The 26720-nt window shown below is 40.9% G+C and overlaps 1 protein-coding gene across 4 annotated transcripts in view; it reads left to right on the top strand.

Annotated features, from left to right (window-relative positions):
* The window catches only part of tox (thymocyte selection-associated high mobility group box), a 255159-nt gene extending 230213 nt beyond the window's left edge, over window positions 1-24946 (top strand). For 2 of the 4 annotated variants that reach the window (XM_078217081.1, XM_078217079.1), the window contains 4 exons: window positions 7657-7737; window positions 8642-9046; window positions 15154-15299; window positions 23836-24946. In XM_078217081.1, coding sequence (XP_078073207.1) covers window positions 7657-7737; window positions 8642-9046; window positions 15154-15299; window positions 23836-23872 — 669 coding nt within the window. In that variant the 3' untranslated portion in view covers window positions 23873-24946. The remainder of the gene's footprint in view (window positions 1-7656; window positions 7738-8641; window positions 9047-15153; window positions 15300-23835) is intronic. The other 2 variants (XM_078217082.1, XM_078217080.1) reach the window with 2 other exon arrangements.
* Window positions 24947-26720: the final 1774 nt, after the last annotated feature.

Below are 26720 nucleotides of genomic sequence, written 5' to 3'. Positions count from 1 at the left end.
CCGTTTGTATGTTGCTCCATTGCGTCGTTGTTCCAGATTAGAATCTTTTGTTGGCTTATAACCTTTCATGTTAGTGGGATATTAACTTAGCATTTTTAATTCTCACACCATTTTAGTCAATATTGAAAGCAATGCAAGAGAAAACATTGGTTTACAATTGCTACAATGAGCTTACTACCATTGAAGGACTGTCTAGTGTTCGGTTAACAATTTGCAATATATAAACATGGGGTGCCCCATTAGTTGGCCTCAGGAGGAGAGAGGCCACAGTCAAGAGAGAGAGAGGCTGCGATCAGTAAAGGGGGAAGAGAGGCTGTGAATTGGGAGTGGGGAGAGATTGACAGAAGGGCTGTGAAGACAGGTGGTTCCAAATCAAGCCTAGGGAAGAACTACTCCCCCTAGCCCACAAAGAGAGAATAAAAAATACACTTACATTGTGGAATCTGCAGCTAACAAACACTTTTCTTTCCCCGAGGAGTTTCCTAACTCATGGCAGGGGCCTGAATGAGTTTCCTAAAGATTTCACAAATGTCAATTTGCAATTGTTTTTCGTCCCCATTTCCCAGCCATTTCCCAGCCAGCTAAACTGAAAGACTGGCTGGAGAGGCCACATGCAGGGAGCAGAGGAAGATCCAGGAGCTTCGGGCGAGGAGGAGGGGGTTTGGTGAGGAATAAGATCAGAGCCTGGAGCCAGGGAACATCAGGGGATCAGGGAGCTCAAAGGCAGCAGAGCCAGATCAGAGTTTGTAGCAATGGAAAATCAAGGAAGCCAGAGCAGGGATTATTGAGGTACAAAGACAGGCGATATTAGAGAGACTGTGGTCGGGGGATATCAAACACACCAGTGCCAGATTGGAGGCTGGTATCAGGGAACTGGGACAGGGATCAGAGGATGAGATAGGAAGCTTCAAGGAGATCGGAAGGATCAGGAGAGATTGTGGGGGTGGATCAGGCGAATCGGAAGCTTCATAAAGGAGGTTGACAGGGGTTTGGCTGTTCATGGAGGACTGGGTGAATCAAGGATACCAGATCCAGCAGGTTAGTGGAAAGGCAATCACATCCTGGGTGTAGCAGACTTCACCTGCCTTTAGCCAGTGGGTTTCCAGAGGCCTGGAAAAGTGAGCCAGTCAGAGTTAAATTTAAAATGATGGCACGCAGCATCACAGGTAATTTTAAATTGCTAACTCACCTTGCAAGTGGGTTGGTCACCACCCCCGTCTAGGATGTTGGAGAAAGGTTTATATGTTTAATATATTACATCCACCTGGCCCAAACTCATCCATTTTGGTGTGGCGGGGGGGATGAGGGGCGGTTAAAATTACCTGCACTATGTTGAGATGATCCTAGTCATTTTGTAGACAGCAGGAGGTTCCTAATCAGCTCATACCCTCAGGAATCGGAGCTGGTTTCAGGGCAGCCCCACTATCGTCTGGACAGGGAAAGGAGCAAGCCAAGCTGCTTGCTGTCCTCCTAGTGAAGGGAAAACAGAGAAATAGAAAGCTAAGGCATCTGTTCTAGAAGTTGCTGAGGAAGATAGATAGAGAACTATGTTTCCTTTTAAAGATGAGAGCAGCTGGACCAGGTCCAAGGGAAACCTTAATTTATTAAAACTAACTCAGCTAGCTAACAAGAACAGATAGCACATTGTGTTACTTTCTACACTTCAAAAAGGTTTAATGAATTACGTTGAATTGAGGTAGGAATTACGATTGATGTGACTCCATTTGTTCACCTAATAATTTATTACGTTACTGTGTTGTTGAGGTGGTTCAGTCATGATTGTATTGAATGGCAGTCCCGGTTGAGGAGCCTGTTCCTTCTCCTATTGCTTATGTTCTTATACTTTTATTTAAAATTTATTCATTTACAATTGGCCTTGTCTTGTAAAAACATTTACTTCCCTGTTTAGGAGACTTAATGGAGGCACAGGTTATACAATAAGCAATTACCATTGTTACAACCCCAGGGTCACACTAATAATTAGTCAATAAAGGCAAACTCCTAATCATAAGACAAGTAGAATTGGCCGCAATAAAAACTGAAAATGCTGGAAAAACTCAGCAAGTCTGGCAGCATCTATGGAGAGAGGAAACAGAGTTAATAACGTGAATTCTCCGGCCTCAGCCGTGGCTGGGATTCTCCAGTCTCGCTGCAGTGAATGGAGATTTAGCTGAGTGTCAAATTCTCCATTCTCGCTGGCAGCAGTGGTGGGGTGAACAGGATTGGAGAATCCCGGCCAAAACATTCTTCTTTCAAGGTTATTGCTGATGAAATGGGCAATATTGGAAGCACAAAGTTAGAGATATTAATAGATTAAGTGAATGGATAAATCTGCTTATTGAAAGCATCAAACCCAGGCCAATATTTGCAACAGCCCCAAAAGTTGGAGTAAGTCCTTCAGCCAATGTGCAAGGATTATTATCTCACAGGATCTGCCTGCAAACATTCTTTGGAAGCTTGAGCTGAAGTTGAAGTGATTTGATATTGCCCCTTAAAATCTTAAAAACTTCAATCAAATCACCACTTAACCTTGTAAACTGCAGAGATTACAGCTATAATTTGTGATTATTATCTGTACCTGTTCATAGCACGTTATGGGGAGATTCTCTGGCGGGATGTTTCTCACAACAGGAGGCAGCGCACCATTTGCCAGCGACGGGATCTTCTGGTCCCACCAGTGTCAATATGATTTCCCATTGACTGCACTCCACTCCGCTGGACAACCCGCAGCAGGGATACACCGTCAGCAGAACCATAGGATCCCACCACCGTGAACAGCTGGAGAATTCTGGCCTATGTGTCTGGAGTCCCAAATCTCTTTGGGCCTCCATTGTTTCTAGCTTTTAGAAACTACCCAATTCTGACCATTTCAGATCCAATGGGACCTTACATTTGCCTACATTGGATTCCATTTGTCACAGATTTACCCATTCACTTAATCTATCAATATCAATATCAATAGGGCGGCACGGTAGCACAGTGGTTAGGGCGGCACGGTAGCACAGTGGTTAGCACTGCTGCTTCACAGCTCCAGGGTCCCGGGTTCGATTCCCGGTTCGGGTCACTGTCTGTGTGGAGTTTGCACGTTCTCCTCGTGTCTGCGTGGGTTTCCTCCGGGTGCTCCGGTTTCCTCCCACAGTCCAAAGATGTGCAGGTTAGGTTGATTGGCCAGGTTAAAAATTGCCCCTTAGAGTCCTGAGATGCGTAGGTTAGCGGGATTAGCGGGTAAATATGTAGGGCCTGGGTGGGATTGTGGTCGGTGCAGACTCGATGGGCCGAATGGCCTCCTTCTGCACTGTAGGGTTTCTATGATTCTATGATCTATGACCTCTGTACCTCTGTAATTGTATCTTCCAATCTACACTGCTCACAATACCACCTTTCTCATCAGAAAATTTGGATACGTGGCTTTCTTTCCCACCATCTAAGTCATTATTAAATGCAGTGAATAGTTAAGGCCCGAATAAAGAATCTTTTGGAACACCCCTAATTATATCCATCCAATTAGAATACCTTGCCCATTATTTCGACTATCTGACACCTGCTTTTCAGCCAATTTCGTAACCAATCCAATAATTTGCCTTCAATTCCCTGAGCTTCAACTTTAGTTAATAATCCATAATGAGGGGTTTAATCACATATATAGATGTTCCCCTCTCCACAATTTTTGTTACTTCAGAAGATTCAATTAGGTTCATCAGGCATGAACTACCCTTTACAAATCCATGCTGACTCTCTCTAATCAGCTGAACATTTTCAAGGTGTTCACTCACACTAGGGCTTGATGATAGATTGTATAGCAACTTATTGACACAGTTGCTATACAAACTTATTAGGCTAACTGCTCTATGATTCCCTCTCTCACCTTTCCTAACATACCTTGTGCAACTTTTCAAACTAAAGGACTGGTTCCTGAATCAAGAGAATTTTAGTCAATTATATTGGGGCATCTACAATGTTCTCAATTACTTCCTTTAAAACCTTGTGATGGAAAATGTCTAATTCTGGATGTTTGTCACTCTTTAGTGCCATCAATTCCTCCTTTATGGTAATATTGCTTCCATTAAATTTGGTGTGTCCCTATCCCTGATTCAGGATCAGTTTCCTGGGGATTTCCAGCATGCTGACCTCTTCTTCTACATGATTATTCAGCACACCTATCACTTCCTTCATTTCATTGACAGTAATTAGAAAACTGGTCTTCCAAATTAGCTCCGTTCGAAATCAAGGAATAACGATTGCTTCCACTTGCCTAGGACCTGTGGAAACCACGGAACTCTCCATCTGTTCTTCCTCCCACAACAAACAAGCTTTTACATAGAACAGGACAGCACAGTACAGGCCCTTCGGCCCTCGATGTTGTGCCGAGCTTTGTCCGAAACCAAGATCAAGCTATCCCACTCCCTATTATTCTGGTGTGCTCCATGTGCCTATCCAATAACCGCTTGAAAGTTCCTAAAGTGTCCGACTCCACTATCAAAGCAGGCTGTCCATTCCACACCCCAATCACTCTCTGAGTAAAGAACTTTCCTCGGACATCCTTCCTATATCTCCCACCATGAACCTTACAGTTATGCCCCCTAGTAACAGCTACATCCACCCGAGGAAATAATCTCTGAACGTCCAAAACCCAGTTGTCAGTTTCCCACTTTCCTCTTGGCCTCTCTCTTTCTCCTCAATACATTTACAATTACTTTTGTTTGAAAACTTGTTCCTTAGTATATTTGACATTGACAAACTTCCTTAAATGCATCACAGAAAAAGCAAGCAGGTGTTAAATTGATGCATTCATGTACTGCTGATAGTGTAGGCAGTATTCAAGAATTCAAAATCTTCCGAATGACAAAATTGTGTTGATGTAATACTGAATAAAATTGATACTGAGCGAAGGAAAATCTGGGCAAAAGGTCAGGAAATGTGTTTTAAAAGTACTCGCAAAGGCAGGATTTTCTTTCTTGGAGTGGAACAGGGACTGCAGATGATAACTGGGGTCTGGCTGCCTCCCTGGAAAGGGCTCGGAGGCAGCCGCGAGTCATTGGGTGCAGAGGTGGTTTAAAAGACCCACCTTGGTGCCTGGGACTTCATCCCAGATGCAATAAAACCCTTCACACCTCCACACATCACATTATCCCTCGTACCCTCTTTGTCAAGATATGCCCCTCTACTAAACCTCATGGCTCCTCTGACCATCCACCTATGCCATCTTCTCACTCCCACGGCCCTTTATACCCACCATGCCAAGCTGTTGCCCTCTACTTACACCCATGCCCCTCAGGCCCTCCAAACTTACCTATATCCCTCCTCCAACCCCATAGCCCTTAGACACTCCATTCCAGCCTAGACTCCTCCACCCACCGCCCATGGTCTTTTATTATTCTCTGCCCATACCCATGGTGCCCACACCCTCTAATCCAAGCTGTGCCACTCTACCCATCCACCAAGGTCCCTCTTACCCTCCTTTGCCAACCTATACCCCTCCACCCTTCCCACAGGGCACCTTATACATTCCATTCCAAGTTATTACTCTGTACCCACATCCATGTTTCTCATACCTTCCATGCTAAACCACATTCACTCCACCCACCCCATGGTTCCTTATACATGCCGCACCATTCTATTACCCACCTCCAATGACCTCTCACATCCTCTGTGAAAAATTATGGCTGGGATTCTCCCAAAAAGATTCTAAGTGCCGAATTTGCGTAAAAACTGGGGTAAATCCTGTTGGATTTTTCAGCGGGATTTTCAAAATGAATTTCCCACACTCTGTGCACTGCACAGAGTCACACTGAAAATCCGAGGGCGGGGCCTATTCCTGCTGGAGAGGCCAGCAGCATAGCGCTGGGTGGGTCACTGTGCATGCGCCAACCTGTCATAGCGGAGATCAGTGCTTGCCCAGTAGCCCCACGCGCCAGCCTTCGATGGCTGGCCAGCTCAATTACTGGCCAGCACAGCAACCCTGTATCACTGGCCTCCCGGATGTCTCTGGGCCAGCCACGACTTCTCTCCCACACCCCGCCACCAGCCTGCCTCGATCTTCCCCCTCTACCCGCCCCACCATCCCGCAGCCCCGATCAGCCCCTTCCCTCCCTCCGCCATGAATCCCTATGCAGAGCTGCAACGAGACCTCCTCCCCACTCCCACTGATCACCACCACCACCCCACCCCCCCCTCCAACCCTGTTCTCCTGTCCACATGTCCGGCCTTGGCCTCTTGAAATGTTCTAGCAAACCCCAATGCAAACTGGAGGAATAATACCTCATCTTCCGGTTGGGCACTTTACAGCCTTCCGAACTGAACATTGAGTTCAACAACTTCAGAGCATGATCGCTCCCCTCCACTTTCACCCTATTTCCTTTTATTATATTTTCACACTATTCACCCATTTTATCCTTCTTTCTCACCTCTATTCTTCCACTTTCCATTCCAGCTCACCTTTCCAATGCACCACCAACCCCCCCCCTCCTCTTTCAGGGCAGCTGCCACATTCCTCAGGCAGTCCTTTAACAATGTGCACCTCTGTTCTGCCCAGCTCCGATGAAAGGTCATCCAGACTCAAAACATTTGCTCTATTCTCTCCCCACAGATGCTGTCAGATCCACTGAGATTTTCCAGCATTTTCTGTTTTTGTTTGTAGATTCCAGCATCCGCAATATTTTGCTTTTATTACTTATAGTTTGTACATGCCCATTCACCCATTATATACGCTGTGCAGAACCAATGAACCCTATAGTAACAGTGTCATGTGTGAAAAATATTTAACAAAACAATCATTTTGTAATTGGGTAATTGAGAAATAAATCTAAGAGAAAAAGCTGTCAATCAAGCAATGTTTTCCCTTGGGTGCAGCTGTTTCATCTGACTAATGGATGCCTGGGCTCTCAGCCAAGCCTCAATGTGTATTCTTAGCGGAGAACCCAGACATCCTTTAAATTTCCGTGCCTGCTTTGCTAGGAGGTAGGCTTCACAGGAGATTTGATTGAATGAATGACTGGTACACTAAATTGGGCTCGAAGGGAAAAAGGACTGGGCCCATCCAGGGGCAAAGAGGGACTAAGTGAATCAACCATTTCCCATCAACTGACTATTAGAGTAAAAACCCCTTTACTTGTACATATTTATAAGAATTAAATCCAAATATTTTCTGAAAATTAGAATTTATTTAATGTAAAATAATTGCTAACACTAATTGTTCTTTAATACAAAAACAAATGAGTGAAAAATTATTATGGCAAAGAACAAAATTTCCTTGCAGCAGTTGTTTTCTTTCAAATTATGTGGATGGCGACAATAATATTTACCGTTGGAAAAGTAATACTTCCAGAATAATTCTTTTTTTGACACTTTCTAGCAGTAGGATTTGATTTGATTTATTATTGTCACGTGTCAGGGTACAGTGAAAACTATTGTCCTTTGCGCGCTACACAGACAAAACATACCATTCATAGAGTACATTGAGGGAAAGGAAAGGATAGGGAGAAAAGATGGAATTAGAGTGTATGCTGGGGACCTCACTCTGACTTCAGTAAAAATTATGGTTTTGCTAATCTAATTTGACATTATTAGGGCTTATTGCATGAAAAATAATTTTCTTTAATTTGCACTGTAGCCAGCTAATGCTGTCATTTGTTAATAATGCGCTACAATGTTTTACAGGTGTACAAAAAGAAGACTGAAGCTGCCAAAAAGGAGTATCTCAAACAGTTGGCAGCTTACAGAGCCAGCCTGGTTTCCAAGGTAATGCCCTGTCACACCAATATTTTCAACATCACTCCTTCAAATGTCCTTTCCACTCCTGCACTTAGAAGTCACCCTTTTCATTCCATGGGATCAAGAAAACCAACTTCATTCCCTTCCTCCATTGCATGAGTTATTCAATTGACATGTCACTCTGGTTGATAAACTACTGTTTGTTGTTTAGTTGCATGCAAATATGACAAATATGTCTTCATTTCAATATGTATTTAGAGTAAAAGAACAACATTTTTTGTGAGTTATGCACTTAACATAATTTTTAATTTATAATGATGTATAATTATGCATTGTGGTATTTCTGTGTTCGTAACAAATAATGTATTTAGATTATAGCGGCATCTGTTTGGCATGTTTAGTTTGTGTCTTTAACTCTTTGCCAACAATAACTTTATGACTAGCGTGATGGGCTGAATGGCCTTGTCCTGCTCCTATTTCTTAGGATCTTACGTCACAGCATCTTGATTTTGTATAGTGCTGTTAGTTCATCACATGTTTGCAAAGAGAAATAACAAAAAAAGACTTAAACATTTTCCAAAGAAACGTGATTTGACAAATAAATTAAAGTGAACTATCGAAACTTTTGACAAAGGCATTGAGTATAGTTTGATGAATACTGCTTCTTGATGTATTCTGATTATTTTGGTTCAGTAGTGACTGTAGTCAGGGAAGAGTAAAGGTACAGCATGGCACTACTCCTATAAGACAGTCTTTTGAACATTTAATGCAATTTCTTTAAATGATCCCATCCATGTAATACTGAAAAGTAATATCAGTGAAAGAAAAGGGAAAGTGCTGAATAATTATTTAAGAAAATCACCACTGTATTTTATCAGTAAATCCGTTACTGCAAGTTAACAGTTAACTATCTTGGTGATCTCCTCTACAGAGCTACAATGACCCAATTGATACAAAGACATCCCAGGCTTCCCAGATGATGAATTCAAAACAGCCAGTGTTTTCTGGCCACTCACAGGCCCCGTCTCCAATGTATCTTGGTTCAGGTGCCTATCATCAACAGCCTGGCATGAACCCTCACATATCGACCATGCATCCTAACCTGTCTCGGAGTATTGCCCCCAAACCCAATGGGCAGATGCCAGTGACTGTTTCTATAGCAAATATGACCGTCTCTCCACCTCCATCTCTTCAGATTAGCCCACCTCTGCACCAGCTATCCATGCAGCAGCACCAGCTTCACCAACAGCAGACTTCTGTTATGTCTCAGCAAATAGGAAACCACCAGCTATCAATGCAGGTTCAACCACCTCTGCACTCACCAACAATGCAGCAGGTCAGTACATTTGTGTAACTAGCATAAACCGAATGAAATACTTTGTATTTAGTCTCCATATTGAATGTGAGGTTACATTGACTGATGTCAGAATGGCGAGATAGCTCAAAACAATCAAGCTGTTCCATCTTGATGATAAAATTGGTTCTAGTTGCTGAGCTTGGTTAACTGGTTGGTTAATTTTAGCCAGTTTGAAGACAGTTAAGTTGGTAACCATATTATGGTGGTGCATACCAATGGCAGAAAGGAGTGGTATGAGAGAAAAGAGAGTCTATCTGCCAGGTAGCTTCAAACACACTTCCTACTGGGCAAGGATACTCAGAAACATCAGCTATTTAAATTGTAACAGTTTCCCAGTTGAAGAAAGATTCATGGGAATAAATCAGAGTCACAAAGGGAGGCTACTCAGCCCATCAATTGCATGCTGGCCTTCTGCAGAGCAATCCAGTCTGTCCCATTCCCCACTCTAACCTTGTAAGCCTGCAAGTTTATTTTCCTCAAGTGGTCACCCAATTTCCTTTTGAAATCATTCATTGTCCTCGCTTCAACCACCCTCATGGGTCCTGAGTTCCATGTCACTATAACGTGCTGCACAAATGGTTTTCTCCTCACATCAGCCCTTCATGTCTTGCTCAAAACCTTAAATCTGTGTCCCCTAGTCCTTGTACAATCAGGTAATGGAAACAGTTTTTCTTTGTCTACCTTATATGGACCTGTCATAATCATGTAACTTCTATCAAACTTCCCCTAAGTGTCTACTCAGCACTTTAGAAAGGTTCAGTATAACTTCCCTGCTTTTGCACTCAATACCTCTATTTATGAAGTAAGCATAGGAAATGCTGGAAAAATGGAACAAGTCTCGCAGCATCTGTGGAGAAAAAAACCGAGTTAACATTTTGAATCCAGTATGACTCCCCTCCGAACTGGACAGAGGTAGAAATGTGATGGGTTTATTGCAGTTGATAAAGGGGAGAAGAGCAGGCAGAGCAAAATAGGAGGTCAGGGATAGGTTGGAGGTTAGAAGAGATTAAATGACAAAGATGTCTTGGATTACAAGGCAAAGGGAGTGGGAATGATTATATAAAGATATCAGCTTTTCTCTTTCTCTGCAATTAAAACATTCGACTATTTTGCTTCCCGATATTGCTGACCTTTATTCTGCTATTAACACCTACACTGGACCAAAGTTTTTACTATCATTACCATGCCCTTTGCCTTGTGTTCCAATGAGGTACAATTGTCCTGCAGTCGAAAAAGCACTATTTACTGCAACTTGCTGTTTTCTGTCCTTAAGCCAATTTTTCATTCATGCTGATATTGACCCTACTACTCCATGAACTACAATTTTGTTCCCTGCTTTTTATGTGGCATTTTGTCTTACGTTTTCTTAAAATTCATATAGACAACATCCATTGCTTTTGCCTCATCAACTTCATCAAAATATTCAAACAGATTAGTCAAGCACAAGTTGTCTTTTACAAATCCCTAATGCCTATCCTTAATTAATTCAAACATCTTCAATTGTCTGTTGATTTTCCCCTAATTATTGTTTCTAAAACCCTATCACAAATGAGAAACTCACTGTCCTGTAGTTACTAGAGTGTCCTTACGTCCTTTCTTAAATAAGTGTGTCACATATACCACTCTCCAACTCTCTGGCACCGCCCCAATATCTAGAAAAGATTGACAGATTATGACCAGCTCTTCTACGATCTCCATCCTCATTTTCTTTAGCAACTTGGGATATAAACCATCTGGACCAGGCAACTGATCCACTTTAAGCACAACCAGCTTTCCAGTTCATCCTGCCTCTCCATTTTCAACCCATCCATCGCCTTTATCATCTCCTCTTCGAGTGGTAAATACCAAGAGAAAAGGGAAAACATAGATTTGTTGCATGTGGCCTTTGTGCATGATTTCCTTGGTCACTAGAAGACCTACAGGATAGCTTTTTGATACCACTCCAAAATGAGCATTTTACGTATGTAAGCATTGACAGCGATTTGCAATAAGCTATTTAAATGTGGAAAGCGTCACAGTCCGACCTCTGTGCTTCCTTCATATATATGCAGATTCTGGCATCAGCCACTGAATGGCAATCATGTGCAGGAGCCCAGCTAATGTTCCCTTCCTTCCCCAACCCAGGGGTGATGAGGTTGATTGCAACTTCCTAAACCTGGGGCCTTCTGGATTTTATGGCTTGGTGGTACAATACAAGGTGTACTTCTTCATTTAAAAAAATCTAGTTTTCTAAATGTTAAACCTCTGTGGAAATTTGGCTTTCAAAAGCTATTGCAGCATTATTCTTGACTCCAGTCATTTTCAATCATTATAATTATGTTGGACAAAAAGTCTGTTTTACAGCACAGTGTTGTGGAATATGCTCAATTTAACATGATGCAAGATATTTATTATGGGGCATTACTTTAGATTCATAAATTATATCATTATATATGAAAAGAAATACTAGCTAAATTATGAATTACATAGTGAAAATCCTGGAGGGCTTTATATGTACGCTTGAGAATACTCCAAATCCAAAAACACTAAAAGTCACAAGGCTGGAATATTTGTTCAGATAAACCAATCCTCCTTGTTATTCTGTTCACTGCAAGAGAAAGAATCTCCAAAAATGAAATCATTAATATCTGTCGACTTGCTGTATAACCTTGTGGAAAAATCTTTGTATGATATTACAAAGACAGATTTTCAATTTTCTCATGTAATAAACAGATGTGTGTGGATTTGGATGTAATTTCAAGGTTGTAAAAAAAAAACAAAATCACATTGAGATTGATGAATAAATCAACCAGGAAGACAAAAACCCTGATGCCTGATGAAAACACCTCTTCAGATAGGCAGGAAATGAAATTAGTTCACAGTAAAGTGCAGAGATGAAGATCAGTGTTCTGTTTTGCTGCAGGCTTCATAAGACTTAGCACAGCAGCAGAGCAAATTGCTAGGACTCAAAAATCTAATTACAGAGCAAATGCCCCCTCTGACACCAAATTAATCTCTATCGCACCCCCCCCCCCCCCCTTTTTATTCCACTCTAGCACATGAAAATGAAATTTAAAATTCTAGGCATGGATGCCACCAATCACAGAAAAACATCTGGTAATTGTTGCTGCAGGATCAAACTGTAAAATGTCCAGTATTGTGTAATTAGACTTCTTTGCATTAATTTTTAAGCTCAATTTATCTTTCATCAGACTTCATGAATGGCTGATAAAGAACAGTCACTGCTGTTTTCTTGGCACAGTATTCTACTTCAGCTCTCGTAATCTGAAGAGAGTTTTTGGACACAAACTGCATCTATTTCATTTGCAATCTTATCCGAGGAGAAATGGAAATGGGACCAAATTCAAATACGTAATTTGAATCTTGAGACAGTGCAAAACAAAGAGCGAAAAATATAAAAATATGCTCCATGTTAATTCATATAAATTAAATTCAGAATAGTTTTCAGACATGAAATTAGAACATAACATTGGACATTAATAGCCTTAAGAGTGGATTCTGTGGACTGCAGTGAAATGTATTTGGTTAAAAACAAAATTTCCTCGAGCAAATGCATTTATATATATCTTACATATAATTTCAAGATTTATTTGTGTACTCTTGAATACGCAGTTCTTCTGTGTTACGTGATGTATGTCATTCTCTTTTTATTAATGTTCTGCTTTCTCTGGAATTGCTTTTTTTTTGGCCTTTTTTTAGTATTTCTTTTCTGTGAACTTCCAACAAAAGCTGTGTTAGACTGAATTTTGGTTAGTTGAGACTCATGAAGATGAAAGAGAAGCAGATGGTGCCTTTGTGAGTGAAGGAAGGAGAGTAGTTTGGAGAACAATACATTAATAGATAGAGTTAAATAAAATACCCAGCCACCTGCTGCCTGCTCTTTCAGCCTGATCCAAATGTATGTTCCAGAGATTAACTTCCATTGCATTTATATTTATCAAGATTAAAATAGTAATGACAGCTAAAAAAGACAATAAGCACTCCACCTCATCCTTTCTTCTCTCTTATTCTTGATTCAGCTCAAGTTCTTTATTGAACTACATGTCGAAACAAATTCATAAATGTTCCCGTATCATAAACTCCTAATACACATATTCTATTTTGATCTTTATTGACTTGAGATGATCATGAGTATTAATTTTAGATGTTACAGTAATTATCATCTATTTTAATTTGCAGGATTGCTAACTTTTGCACTAGAAACGCTAAACATTGTTGAAAGCAGCAAAAGGTTTCTCAAGCTTCTGCTTTCATCAGTTCCTTTTTTTCTTTTTCATTAGATCGCCTACCTAACAGACCATTTGTATTATCCTGGGAACAAGAATCTAGATCTCTGCCTATATGTTGTATCTAGCATGAGAAAGTCGGACTCTGACTTGCCCCATTTTTCTCTCTATCGGGGGGTAGCTGGTGCCTGCTGGAATCAGGCACTCACTGCATACATAAACTTGCATCCTATCCAATTGTGGCATATAAATTCCACACACAATGCAATACAGTATCTTTTATTTGCCAATTGTTTCCACTTAGTCTGTTGACGGGCTTTTCTCTTGTGAACAGCCAATTTAGCAATGGCAAAATTATGTCACTAAATTGCACATTCTGCCCAGGCAAAATTTGAACATAATTCTGCCCCTCGCCATGACAGTGAGGCTATATGTTGATCCACTTTCCTGTCACACCACTGCACAAATGCTGCCAGTACTAAATTGGCAAATGCAACATAATTATGACATTAAAGATGTAGGACGCATTAGAATAAATTAATTGCATTTCCCCAACCTGTTACTTATGTACTTCAGAGAATATCAACTTACCAGAACACTGCTGCAAAGTGTTGTTCATATTTATAACGGGCACATTAAAGAAAATACATCAACCCATCAACCTTCCTTTACACCGAACCACATTAATCGCAAAGTTGATCACTTCAACAGAAGGAAAAGTACAGTGAGGAAGTGAATAGAAAGAGGATTAAAGAATTGAAGCTTTAGCCCCAAATTTCCAGTAACCTAAAAGTTGGAAAGAGATGCTATCTGGGTAGGTGGGGGGGAGGGTGAAATTTGGGTCAGAGCCTGGTTATGCTGGATTACTAACCAGTGGATATTGTATTGATGTGGGAGGGTGTGTGGGGTGTTGGGGATGGAGGGTAGGGCAGTGAACTGTTTTTCGAAAGCTGGCCTAATTGGACAGTAGTAAGACTTAGCTATATTTTTGCACCTGTTGGGTCTGAGCCATGGGTTCCACTTTTGCTGCAGCTATATACTGCAAGTTCCTTCCCTTCCCACCACTGAGCCCCCACCTCCAACCTCCACCCAAGGCCTTTTGCATGATGTGGTCTACTGCTTGGAATATATAAATACCAGGATATGGTATAAAATCAGGGAGGCACCCGCTTTCCAGCATTTCATTTTTATTCTTAAAATCTTTTGTACTGTATATTCATCTGAGATCCAGCAAGGATAGAAGGCGAAGCTACATATGTGATGTAGTTGGTGTGTGGACTCTGAAAGGCCGCAAGTTAACAGAAAAAAAATGACTATCATCCCAGTGTGAGCTGCTCGTTAGTTTATTCGGCACAACTGTTGTATTGATAACAACCACCTGTTTTGTTACATTTTCCTGCTTTCAGTACTAAGTTGGAATTTTTAAATATTTGCCTTGACTAAAATGAATGAATTGCTTTTGGAATATATCATATATTTTCTCAGTAGCTGGTGACAATGGAATTGTACAGAATAGCAAATATAGTAAACCAATATGCTTTTGCTGGGATAACATCTAACATTAACGGCCCTTAAAAAGTAATTACAGGGTGTAAATAGCAAGCATTTGAAGCTTCAAAGATCAGCATTCATTCAATAATCCACGTGTCCTCCTGGTATTGTAAAATACGTTGTCGGTTAAAATGCAAAATTGATCTTTTTGTTTCTCTTCCCCCCCATCCCCCCACCCCAATCAGAATGATTATTTGTCAACATGAAGCTTTAGAATAAAAAAAATCTCAGTGAATTCACTTTTGATCTCATTCTTTTCATTGTTTCATGATTGACAACCTTGAAAATCCTTGTTATTTTCTGCTTCAGGGGTTCTTACAATCTGAGTTTCAGAACATAATCAACTCAACATCTACAGCTGCACCTGTTGCTACTCCAACAATGGACTGTGTTCGTTCAGTTTGCCGAAATCTCCCACCACAGAGTGTGGACTGGAATGACTACTGCAATAATGGGTTAGTGGTCAACAGTTGCACATAAAGCCAGAACCACAGCTTCACATTTTAGATGGCGGTCAAAGGGCTATTATTACATGCTTAGATTTTTTTGTTGTAGTTGCTGGTTGCATTAGATCTAAGCAAAATGTGGGAAAAGTTATGTTTTGATCTTTTTATATCTTGGAATATAGTTGCAAAACAAGTTTTAATAATTTCTGAAACAATTAGGTGAATAGTGATTGATACACCTGAATATCATTGTAATGCAATGTTTACGCTGGGGTTGCCCATTCTGCAGGAATTTCTTGAACTTTCCAGGAATTAAGTATTAACTCCAGGGAAGCAGCTTAAAAATCGCAGAGGCATTTTATTTGAGCATGTTTGTTTGTTGCCAATATATTGGAGATGGGAAACTGGCTGTTGGATTGGGCAGGGCAATTGACCATGAGAAGTCATGTGATGAAACCTGCTGAAAGATGTCTAACCAGAGTTGGCAACCCTAGCATGAGTGTGTGCATATTACATTTGCTTACACTCCCTGTCAACTTCAGTTGTTCATATTTTTAATGGAAACTGCCCATGCTTAACATCCTGTAATTACACCCCCTTGCCAGCATTACAAGCTTCCATTATAAATCCAGACACAGAAATGTATCATGGAACTACAGTATAAAAACAAGGACAAAATGTATTGCTGGGAATTTACTTGGAGTTTCTTTTGATTGGCTGCCTTGGTTCCATCTGGAGATAAATGAAAACCCTGGTTAGATTAATTATCTGGGGTATCCATCCATCTTTTCACCTAAGCTACGACAGCTGAAATTGTAAGCACCTGAGTATAAAATGTGTACTGAATTATCTTTCCACACCCTAGTCCAATTATTTGTAGATGACTTGGTCTTGAATCTATTTATACTATACCAGCACATAGGTAGACACAAGCATGTGGAAGGCTGGTGGTGAATCGGGGCTTCCTGTGGTTATTCATGGCACATCCACATTCAGTCCCAAAACAATAGAAGTAATTATGCATGCCTATAGTGCACACTCAGATAAACAGTTATATTTGTGATATATCGTATACATTGTTTCCTCGTTCAGTATAATCTTCATTTTACAGATAGTCTAGCCAACTGAGAAAAATGAAGCAATCTCTTTTTTGGAGGAGGAGGGATGAAATTTGTCTTGGGCAATGATATAAAATGGCAATAAACCTATCAACAGTCTGATTTACACAACACCAACATTTATTTTTCATTGAATTCAGGTGCAGGATATTGGTGCCCAGAATTAACATTCACTTCCTGTCCTTGAAACAGGTCCAACAAGATCCAGATTCTCCCCTTAGGTTTTATTAATGTTTAAAAGCCTAATCTAATTGTTGGCCTTATAGAGGTACATAAATTGTAGGAAAAGGACAAATCAAACTGTGAGAACAGAATATTGAGGTTCACGGGTTGAACCTAGCAAAATGCAATTTAGGATTAGTTGGAAGACCTTCCTCTACACAATGATCTTAGATAGAACAACCCTGCTAGACAGAGCAGATGGAAATGCAAACCTCAGAATCATTTAAGAACCAATTGGATAGAACAATGGAGGGACTGGAGGCTCATTTTTGAAGGATGAGCAGCGATGGGCAGTATAGTCTGCCACATCCATAAGTATATTGTGTTGCCAGTAGTGCTAATATTAAATTTGTGGATGTTTCCAACTTTTGCCCAACCGTATATATGAGTAAAGAAAGCACACAAACTGGTTCGGAAAGAGAAAAGCAGACTTGCTAATACAGGGTTGCTGAATTTCAATGTAAATAAGTGTAACAATAATGCGTATTGGAATAAGAAGCATCGACACAATTTATGAGCTAAGGTGAAAGCACTGGATACTGTGTATTGATCAATCATTGAATTTTTTCAGTCAATGTACAGCTATCATAATAATTGGTCAACTGTTAGGAGCTTTGCGCTATAAATTGAGACAAGGTGCAGGATTTTCCGGCCCTTCCCACTGGCAGAACCTTCTGGCCCATCAAAGTCAACTCCCTGTGGTGGGTGCCCTGAAAGGCATGCAAAGGCCTGTAGCCTTTGGTGGGACCAGAAGACCCTGCTGGCTGCCAATGGCTCACCACATCTACCACTGGAAATCATCGTGGCCTAGATATTTTAACTTCGCACAGGCCACTAATTATGCTTGGCAAGTAAAGATCATCTGGACACAACACACAATGGAGAGCCTCTTTTTATAATGTACAATGCTCCTTGCCCAGTCTTCGTTTGTATGTTGAATCTAGGTGACTTTTTATGGCCAAGCACAATATAAGGAAAACACCCCTTATCGAATATTGGACATCCTTTACTGAAATAAACATTCGTACATTGGAGATGAGTCAGAGAAGAATGAAGAAGATGAGTCACCAGCCCCACAAACATACAAAGCTGAACATCTCTGAACTGGAGAAAAGAACATTGAAATAGATATGATCCAAATCTTCAAAATGATGAGAGATACAAATAATATACAGTTTACTAAACAGAATGTGAAAAAGGACAAGAGGCCATAGGTTTAGCCTTAACTAATTGTGAAGACACCCAAGATTAAAAATATTCCTCTTTTACTTGAGACTGGAGATGTGAAACAGACTCACAGCAACAAAAACATGATGCTGCTTTGTCCTGATTTTTCAAAAGAACACTAGATAGATACTTGGGAGTTTGAATTCCATGAGGATCCCACCAGTCACCTGTGGCAGTCCAACTGCTGCCAAAATCCCACGGCATTTCAGCTCCCTGGTTTTTGATGGAATAGAATATTCTGTTTAAAGATATAACAATCCAAAATTGGAAATTCTATGATGCTGGGGCTGGACTCAGGATAGATGGAGGACGTCAGTGGAAGGCAAGATAAAGGCTAGAGATGTGAAGAAGGAAATTCGAGGATATTGAAAGATTGCTTTTAGGGATCAACAAATATTTACATAGAACTTTCATTGGGAGCTCGAGGAGGTGGTCCCATGATAGGTTAAGTTCTGTATTGCGTGTGAAAGAAGAGAGCCTTCTATTGTTTCAGCTCCAGGAATCTGGATGCTAGACTGAATATGAATATGTTATTTATGGCTTTATACACCTGGGTACCATTGCCAATATGTTCGGTCATCTGAAAGTTCCAGAAAACTGACTGTGATGTCCAGAGTCAACAAAAGTGTGTCTTGTTTCTGAGAACTTGTACAAATAGTTCTCAAATCAGTGAGTTTAAATGAGCCATCATCAGTAGACTACAGCAACAAGATTCAAACAATATCGTGTTCCTAGATAAAGAATATAGCTTAAACACAATGGAATACAAAAGACATCTTGAGGTCAACACAAACAAGATAACGGGCGGGATTCTCTGATTTCGTAAGCCCCGCCACCACAGCCAGCACTCAGTCAAAACTCCATTCATCGCAGTGAGACAGGAGATTCCCAGCCGCAGGCGAGATCAGAAAATTCCGGCCAATATCTCAAAGTCGAACTTGTGCAATTACCATGGCCTGCTCAAGGATTGCTATAACTATAAATATTAGAGAATGGCAGTGATATCAAAGTTAATGTGCCATTTCCTCTGTGCTGTCCCAAGATTGGACACTTGACTGCTCCTAACACCTAAACTGTGGAAGAATGATCAATGGTGTTTGATTCTGTTCTCAATGAAAAGGGCTTTTTGTTGTGTTTTGTTTTCTTCTTCTCCACAATTTGTTCGGCACCGATGAAATTGTGGGACTGTATGACATTTTCTTAACTGGACTGTATTCTGTACCTTTCCTAAGAAGTCATGTTCATTCATTAGAATTCAGATAAAGCAATAAAGCTTCTAGAACCTCAAAGGCCAACTTCACGGATGAGATTTTACAGCCTCGCTCGTCCTGAAACCGTAAAATCCCGCCTGAGGTCAACAGATCTCTCCATGGTCTGCAGCTCACCCGCTCCAATTCCCATGGCGGGCGGGATGGTAAAATTCCGAACCACATCTTCAGATCAAACAGCAGTTAAAACAAGGCATAGAAGGCAGAAACGTAACACATTATACAATGCAAGAAAAGTCAAGGATTAGAAAAGATCATTTGACCCTAGGAACCAATCTTCCTAATAACCTGACTAATCCATTTGCTGCATTTTAAATATCCCTTTACTGTCCTTAATGGCAAACTGTTTGTGAAACTTTCAACTCAAAGCATTCACGGGCAAACATTAGTAAATCAGCAGAACTAGTCAATTGTCAGAAACCAAGGATCTCGTTACAGAGGATATTTGATTACAATTCAACTGGCAACTTGCTTTTTGTTATGTACACTAGATTACAAATGTACCAAAGGCGTTATGTTACGTAATTACACAATTTGATACATTAATAGCTTGATATGGTAGCCATTTAAATTCTTCTAACTTTAACATTATGAGCATTCACTTTTAGTAATGATAGGCAGAAACACTTTGCTATGTCCAAAAGAAGCACTGAATAGGATATTGTTCAGAAGCCACAGGACCTCATTGTCCATTACCCAGATGAAGCAGCAACTCAGATTGCAGACCTGCTTGGGAGCAGGCACATTTCTACCCCAAGAGATCTATGATACAGATGGGTTGGTGGAGTGGGCAAGAATGTGGCAGATGGAATTCAACTCTAAAGTGAGGTAATGCATTTGGGGAGGTCAAACAGTAAAAGGGAATACACAATAAACAAATTGAATCTTGATGTGTGAGTCGACAGGTCCTTAAAGGTAGCAGTACATGTAGATGAGCTTGTAAAGAAGGCATATGGAACGCTGTACTTCATTAGCAGAGGTATAGAATATAAAGGTAGGGATATAGGCTGGAATTCTACCACCTCGCCCGTCACAGAATCAGCGTGGGCGAGGGTCCGACAACGGAAATCTCCATTGACCTTGGGCGGGAATTTCTGGTCTCGCCCATGCAAGGCTGTAAAATCCCGCCCATTATGATGAAACTGTTTAAGACACTGGTGAAGCAACAACTGGAGTATTATGTGCAGTTCTGGTCAGCACATTACAGTAAGGGCGTAATCGCTCTGGAGAGAGTGCAAAGAAGATTTAATAGAATGTTGCCAGGGTTTGCGAATTGTAGCTATGAGGAGAGATTGGGATTTTCTTTGGAACAGAGAAGGTTGAGGGGTGGCATGATTGGGGTATACAAAATTGTGAGGGGTAGAAATAGATTAGACAGGAGGAACCTGTTTCCATTGGCAGCGTTTAAAATCCAGGGGTCATAGATTCAAACTAAGTGGCAGAAGGATTAGAGGGGACATGAGGAAAAACTTTTTCACCCAGAGAGTGGTGGGTATCTGGAATTTGCTATCTGAGTTGGTGACACAGGCAGAGACCCTAAACAAATTTAAAAAGTAGCTGGATCTGTCCCTGAAGTGCTGTAAGCTGCAGGGCTCTGGGCCGTGTGTAGAAAGATGGGATTAGAAGGGGCACCTGGGTGTCTTTGTGTCGGCATGGACAAGATGAGCTGAATGGCCTCCTTCTGTGCTAGATCCTTTCTGTGGTTCTATGCTTCGAAGAGGACACTGCACAATGAAATTGCAGTAAGAAGTGTCAATAATGGTAAAGAATTCAGAAATAGACTTGCTTGTCTCAAGCAAATGCTTATGATTGCTGCTTTATTGCGATGTCAGAAGACCAATGTTCAAGTGACTGATTTTTTTTTAAAATGACATAAACCATGGGGGTATAGTGAACTCTCAGGAGGGAAGTGGTAGACTTCAAGAGAACATAGACGGGCTGGAGGAATTGGCGGACATGCGACAGATGAGATTTAATGCAGGAATGTGTGAAATGATACATTTGGTAGGAAGAAAGAGGAGAAACAGTATAAAATAATGGATACAAATCTAAAGCGGGTACAGGAACACAGAGGTCATGGAGGTCTATGTGCACAAATCATAGACAGTAGAAGGGATAAACCGAGGCACAGAGGACAAAAGCAAGGAAGTTATGATGAACTTTAATAAAATACAGGTTTTGGCCTCAACTGGAGTATTGGGTCAAACTGGGCATCACACTTTGGAGAGGGTGTGAAAACTTTAGAGCAGATGCAAAAAAGATTTATGATAATGGTGCAGGGATGAGGGACTTTCAGGAATATGGAAAGATTTGAGAAGTTGGAAATGTTTTCCTTAGAAAAGAAAGGGTTCAAAGGAAATTTGATAGAGATATTCAAAATCATAAGGAGTCTAGACTGGGTAGATAAAGAGAAACTGTTTCTGTTGGCAGAATGGTCAAGATCCAGAGAAAACTGATTTAAGGTGGCTGGCAAAAGAACAAACGGAGAGATGAGAAAAATAATTTTTTACGCAGCAAGTAAATTGCTGCAGATTTGATGGGCTGAACGGCCTCCTTCTGCACTGGAGGGATTCTATGGTTAAGTCTATGAATGGTTAGAAACTGGAACGCATTGCCTGAAAGTGTGGTGGGAGAAGTTTAAACCAATGGCATAAGCAGCTGAAGAAGAAAAACAAATTGGGGTTACAGGGAACGGATGGGAGGATTGGGATTAGCTGAGTCCCTCTTGCAGAAAGTTGACATGGACATAAATCCTCCTGTGCTGTAACTATTCTAGGATTCCAAATAGTCAGTCTGCTCCATCGCTGGGTAGATTCATTTTCCATTTATATTATTTTTTGTATTGTACAATTACTGTTAAGATTAGGAAGCACATGACTAGGATAGTCTTGATGTAATCTGTTAACCATTGGAACTGTTGGTAGTTCAGCCTAATCCACCTAAAGACATATCCTTATCCCAGCAACATAGAGGTGAAATCTGCCCCCCCACCCCCCAGTAAGCTTAAATAAAGAAAATGACTGTTGACTTTAAATCAAACATGTTCAAGTCTGCATACTAATGGCATCCATACTATTGGGATTTCCTAAAAGGTTTCTACTCTAAGAAAGCAACCAAGGATGGTTCTGTGTTTATAATCAATCAGGTGGAAGATAAAGATTATTTAAGTACGAGATATTGGTCTAAAGAATAGCATGGGCCAGAGGGATTTTATTTTTACTCTTGGTCTTTTTTTTGCCAAATTCATACATGGGATGTGGACATCACTGGCTAGGACGGCATTTATTGCTCATCCATAACTTCCCTTGAGAAGGTGCTAGTGAGTTGCCTTCTTGAACCGCTGCAATCCATGTGGTGTAGGAACACCCACAGTGCTGTTAGTGAAGAAGTTTCAGGATTTTGATCGAGCAACAGTGAAGGAACAGCAGTACAGTTCCAAATCAGGATGGTGAGTGACTTGGAGGAGAACTTCCAGGTGGTGGTGTTCCCATGTATCTGCTGCCCTTGTCCTTCTAGGTGGTAGAAGTTACAGGTTTGAAGGACAAATGAACCATGGTGAGTTCCTGCACTGCATCTTAGAGGTGGTACACACTGTTGCCACTGTGCATCATTGGTGAAGGGAATAGTGGATTGGGTGCCAATCAAGCTGCTTGCTTTGTCCTGGATTGTGTTGAGCTTTTTGAGTGTTGCTGGAGTTGTACTCATCTAGGCAAATGGAGAGAGTTCCATCACACTCCTGACTTTTGCTTTGTCGATGTTGGACAGGCTCTGGGGAGTCAGGAAGTGAGTTATTCTTGGCAGAATTCCCAGCCTGTTGACGTGTTCTACATGCAAATTGACTCAGTTGGTAGGACTCTTGATTTAGTAGGTTGTGGGTTCAAGCCCATTTTAGACTTTTAGCCTGTAATTTCAGTTGAAACTCCAGTACAGAATTAAGTGAGTGTTGCATTACTTGTGCTGCTTTAATTCAGGTGAACTGCAGATCAAGGAGGTAAGTTGGAGGTAAATGGAATCACCATCGGTACAAAAGTCATTAGAAAAGTCAAATGAAAAACAAAGTTGCAGCCAATCAGGATCCTTGTTACTTTGACCAATGTGGTCTCAGACCAGAGTAGAGGATCCCGAATAAGCAATGGTGAGCGTTTTAGGAACCTTCTCCTTCTTAGGTAGTCCCTCAGGATCGAGAATGACTTGCTTCCACTCCAGTTCAATGAGTTCTGAAATGGCTCATAAATCCAACACATGATCCGCAGATTCTACCACATGTGAAGCAGATAGTACTTGAAGAGTTGGTTACATGAGTCATTTGGTTGTTGGCGACCCCACTTCAATGTTCAACTTCACCACTGCATGTTCTCAACGAAGTCTTACAATGTATTTGATGCCTTCCCAGATGAGACTTCTTCATTTTGGTTGGTACCAAGCCAGGAATTGCCATGAGCTGGTGGGATGTTTGAACACTTCAGGCTCTTATACCTCAAAGGGCAATTAAGGATGGGCAATAAATGCTGGCCAGCCAGCGATGCCCATGACCCACAATGAATAAAAAACATCACACCTGGTAGGCACACTATATCATAGAATATACAAGCATATAAATTAGGAGCAAGAGAAGGCCCCTCAAGCCTGTTCTGCCATTCAAGTTAAGTTTTAATGTTATGCCTCCATTTATTTCTTACAAAAACTAACGGTTATCTTTTTTTCCTATAGCAGTTTGCAGAGGGATAAAGCACTCTATCTCACCTGAGGATATGATCTCCTATCCTATGATGACTGCAGGGAAGTCTTCAAACATGGATTGCATCAAGGCAATTCTGTGTCCTTTTAAAGAACAAGTCCCTAAGCACTTAGATCTTTAAGCTTGCACTTAAGCTTGTGGGATTGCCCAATTTATGAGACATTATTTTTGCTTCTTTCCATCGAAGATTATTATTGGACAGACGTCCCTCTTCATTTCAGAAGGAAACCTGGATCATTTTGCTTACTGTTGGTTTTGCTGTGGAGTGCTGCTGTAGTGAACTGCCTTAGCAATTTTATGTCATTCTAGGGATATAATCCTAGATTTTCCATCAGTTGTTGATAGTTAACCAGTGAAAACATTTACTGATGGATATAGCACTCATAGCAAGTTTGTAAATAGGGTCTGTGTTGCACTCTCTTAGAGTATAAAATGAGAAAAGGTTTTCCTAGCTAAAACATAACTTTATACTGGCTCTGTCCAGTGAGATTATATCATTTAAATGGGACCAGATTGGCAAGATTAGTATTTTTTGCTTAATTTGTAAGAAAATGGTTTCATAGTTATATATTTGCAAAATTGCTTCCAACAGTTTTATTAAGCAATCCCAAATTGTCTCATAGAATAGCATGAACAGTTTTTAAGTGTTTAAAAAAAACAAAACACATTTATTTTGTACTACATAGATGTTTTTGTATCTTCTATGGTGTTATGGTTAGTAATAATGTCATTCTATACTTTTGTGTAAAAAAAAAACTGCCAAATGCTTCTCTGGTGTTTATTAGATGCAGCAACTGATTGGAGATGGCTAAGTTATAACCTTGACATATGGCTATATATAATTGTTTCTTCATACTGTATGTCTATATTTAATCTTTTTTAATGGAAACTGTTGCGCCTATTTATGAAATAATAAATAGAGGTGTTTGTAAGTAATTTTGTAAGCATTGAAAAATATTTCGGGTGCCATTTAACTTTGCTGGCACAACCAGTCTCAAAATTGTGTGATTATGCTTACTATTTTGATTTAGTTTCTTCAGTAATAATAAAAAAGAAACCCAAATTTGGATTTCTTCTTTGCAGAAAAATATCAAAGGTTTCCAGTATTTATTTACACATTACTCCTCTGCAAATATATTCACTGCTTATTGCAAGTATTAGTTGGCTTTTGCTCCATAATTTGGCTGCATAACATCAACAGTTTTGGTGCCATAGAAGAAAAATGGAGTCTGTACTATATCGTTGAGGGAATTTACCCAGGGTTTGCCAGCCGTGCTCACCCCAAGAGTGGAAAATCCTGCTTGAGGTTAACAGACCTTTGCATGGTTCTGTCCCGCCCGCTACACTTCCCATGGTGGGCGGGATGGGAAAATTCCGCCTGTTATGTGCATGCGCTGGAAACATACAGAGCAGGCATATTGAGACCTCAGTCAGTGTCCAACACCGAATCATCACAATTAGTTAAACTACCAGATAGCGTGAAGTTAATGCGCTGTCTGCATCACCTCAACCGCACAATCTTTGATTCAGAATTGGTTTGCCCGAGGAGTCAGAGAGTAGTGGGGGAAGGGTGTTTTTCTGGCTGGAAGTCCATGACTAGTGGTGTTCCACAGAGATTTGTACTGGGACCTCTGCTGTTTGTGATATATATAAATGACCAAGTTCAATTCCAGCCTTGAGTGATTGTCTGTGTGGAGTTTGCCTGTTCTCCCCAGGTCTGCATGGGTTTCGTCCAGGTGCTCTGATGTCCTCCCACAGTTCAAAGATGTGTAGGTTTGGTGGATTGGCCATGGTAAATTGCCCCTTAGTGTCCAGGGATGTGTAGGTTGGGTGCATGATAAATGTGCAGAGTTACAGGGATAGATACTCTTTTGGAGAATCAGTGCAGACTTGATGGGTCAAATGGCCTCCTTCTGCACTGTGGGAATTCAAAGGGATTCTGTGGTTTCTCCTGGCTCTTGCTGAGTTTATGGAAGTCGCAGATGTTGGAAGGAGTATAGAAAATCCTGTAGGGTGCAAAAGACAATGGTTGCTACTTCAAGGCCACCGCTTGCTACCAGTACTGGGACTATAATTGTGGTCTCCCTTGAGAGCACCCACTATTCTGGCAGCAGCCATGATTTGATTATCCTGTGCCAATTCGGCAACCTTTCGGTCACCACATCGATCCAGAGAGTGGGTGCTGGGTGACGAGGGTTATTAGCTCCACATTGCAAGAAGTATCCACTTCCATCACAACACTTGTCCAGAGGGCCTCCTGTACAAAGGTGGAAAGAGGATCTCTTCCCTCATGTCAATCTTATACACCAAGGCGGCACTCAAAATCCTCGGGGCATGCCCTCTAGCTTGTTATGCCATTTCCCCTATTTCCACAAGGCTTTCCATCTTTCTCCAAGGGGTTTCAACCATACTTGAGCCAGAACGCATCTCATCTTTAAAAGATACAATCTGCCTTTAAGTCGTGCAGGTTAATTTCAAGTGGTGCTACTACCCTCGCAAGAGCCTGGCAAACCTGCTGAGTCATGCAGCCATTCAGCAGTGCATGCAGGGCTGGGCTGCTCCCCACTATCAGTTAAACTACCAGACAGCATGAAGCTAATTTGCTGCCTGCATCACTTTAATCATGTATCGCAATCCCTGTGCCCAATTCTGTGGTCAATCCAATTTAAACCCCTCTATTTTTTCCCACAAAATAATTTGGATTTTCAAACTTACAAACAACAACACAAACAACTTAAAGAACAGCATTTTTTCCCAGGTGTGTATATTTGTTAATACTCAAAAGCTGAGACGAAGCACAAATTGCTGATACCGGTGTGTTTTCAAGCATTTGTTCCATAATCATCGAACTACGAAC

This window comes from Mustelus asterias, chromosome 7, assembly GCF_964213995.1.
Source record: "Mustelus asterias chromosome 7, sMusAst1.hap1.1, whole genome shotgun sequence".
Taxonomy (NCBI): Eukaryota; Metazoa; Chordata; class Chondrichthyes; order Carcharhiniformes; family Triakidae; genus Mustelus; species Mustelus asterias.
Note: the sequence above shows the minus strand (reverse complement) of the source record. Positions and strands in the feature narration are given on the sequence as shown.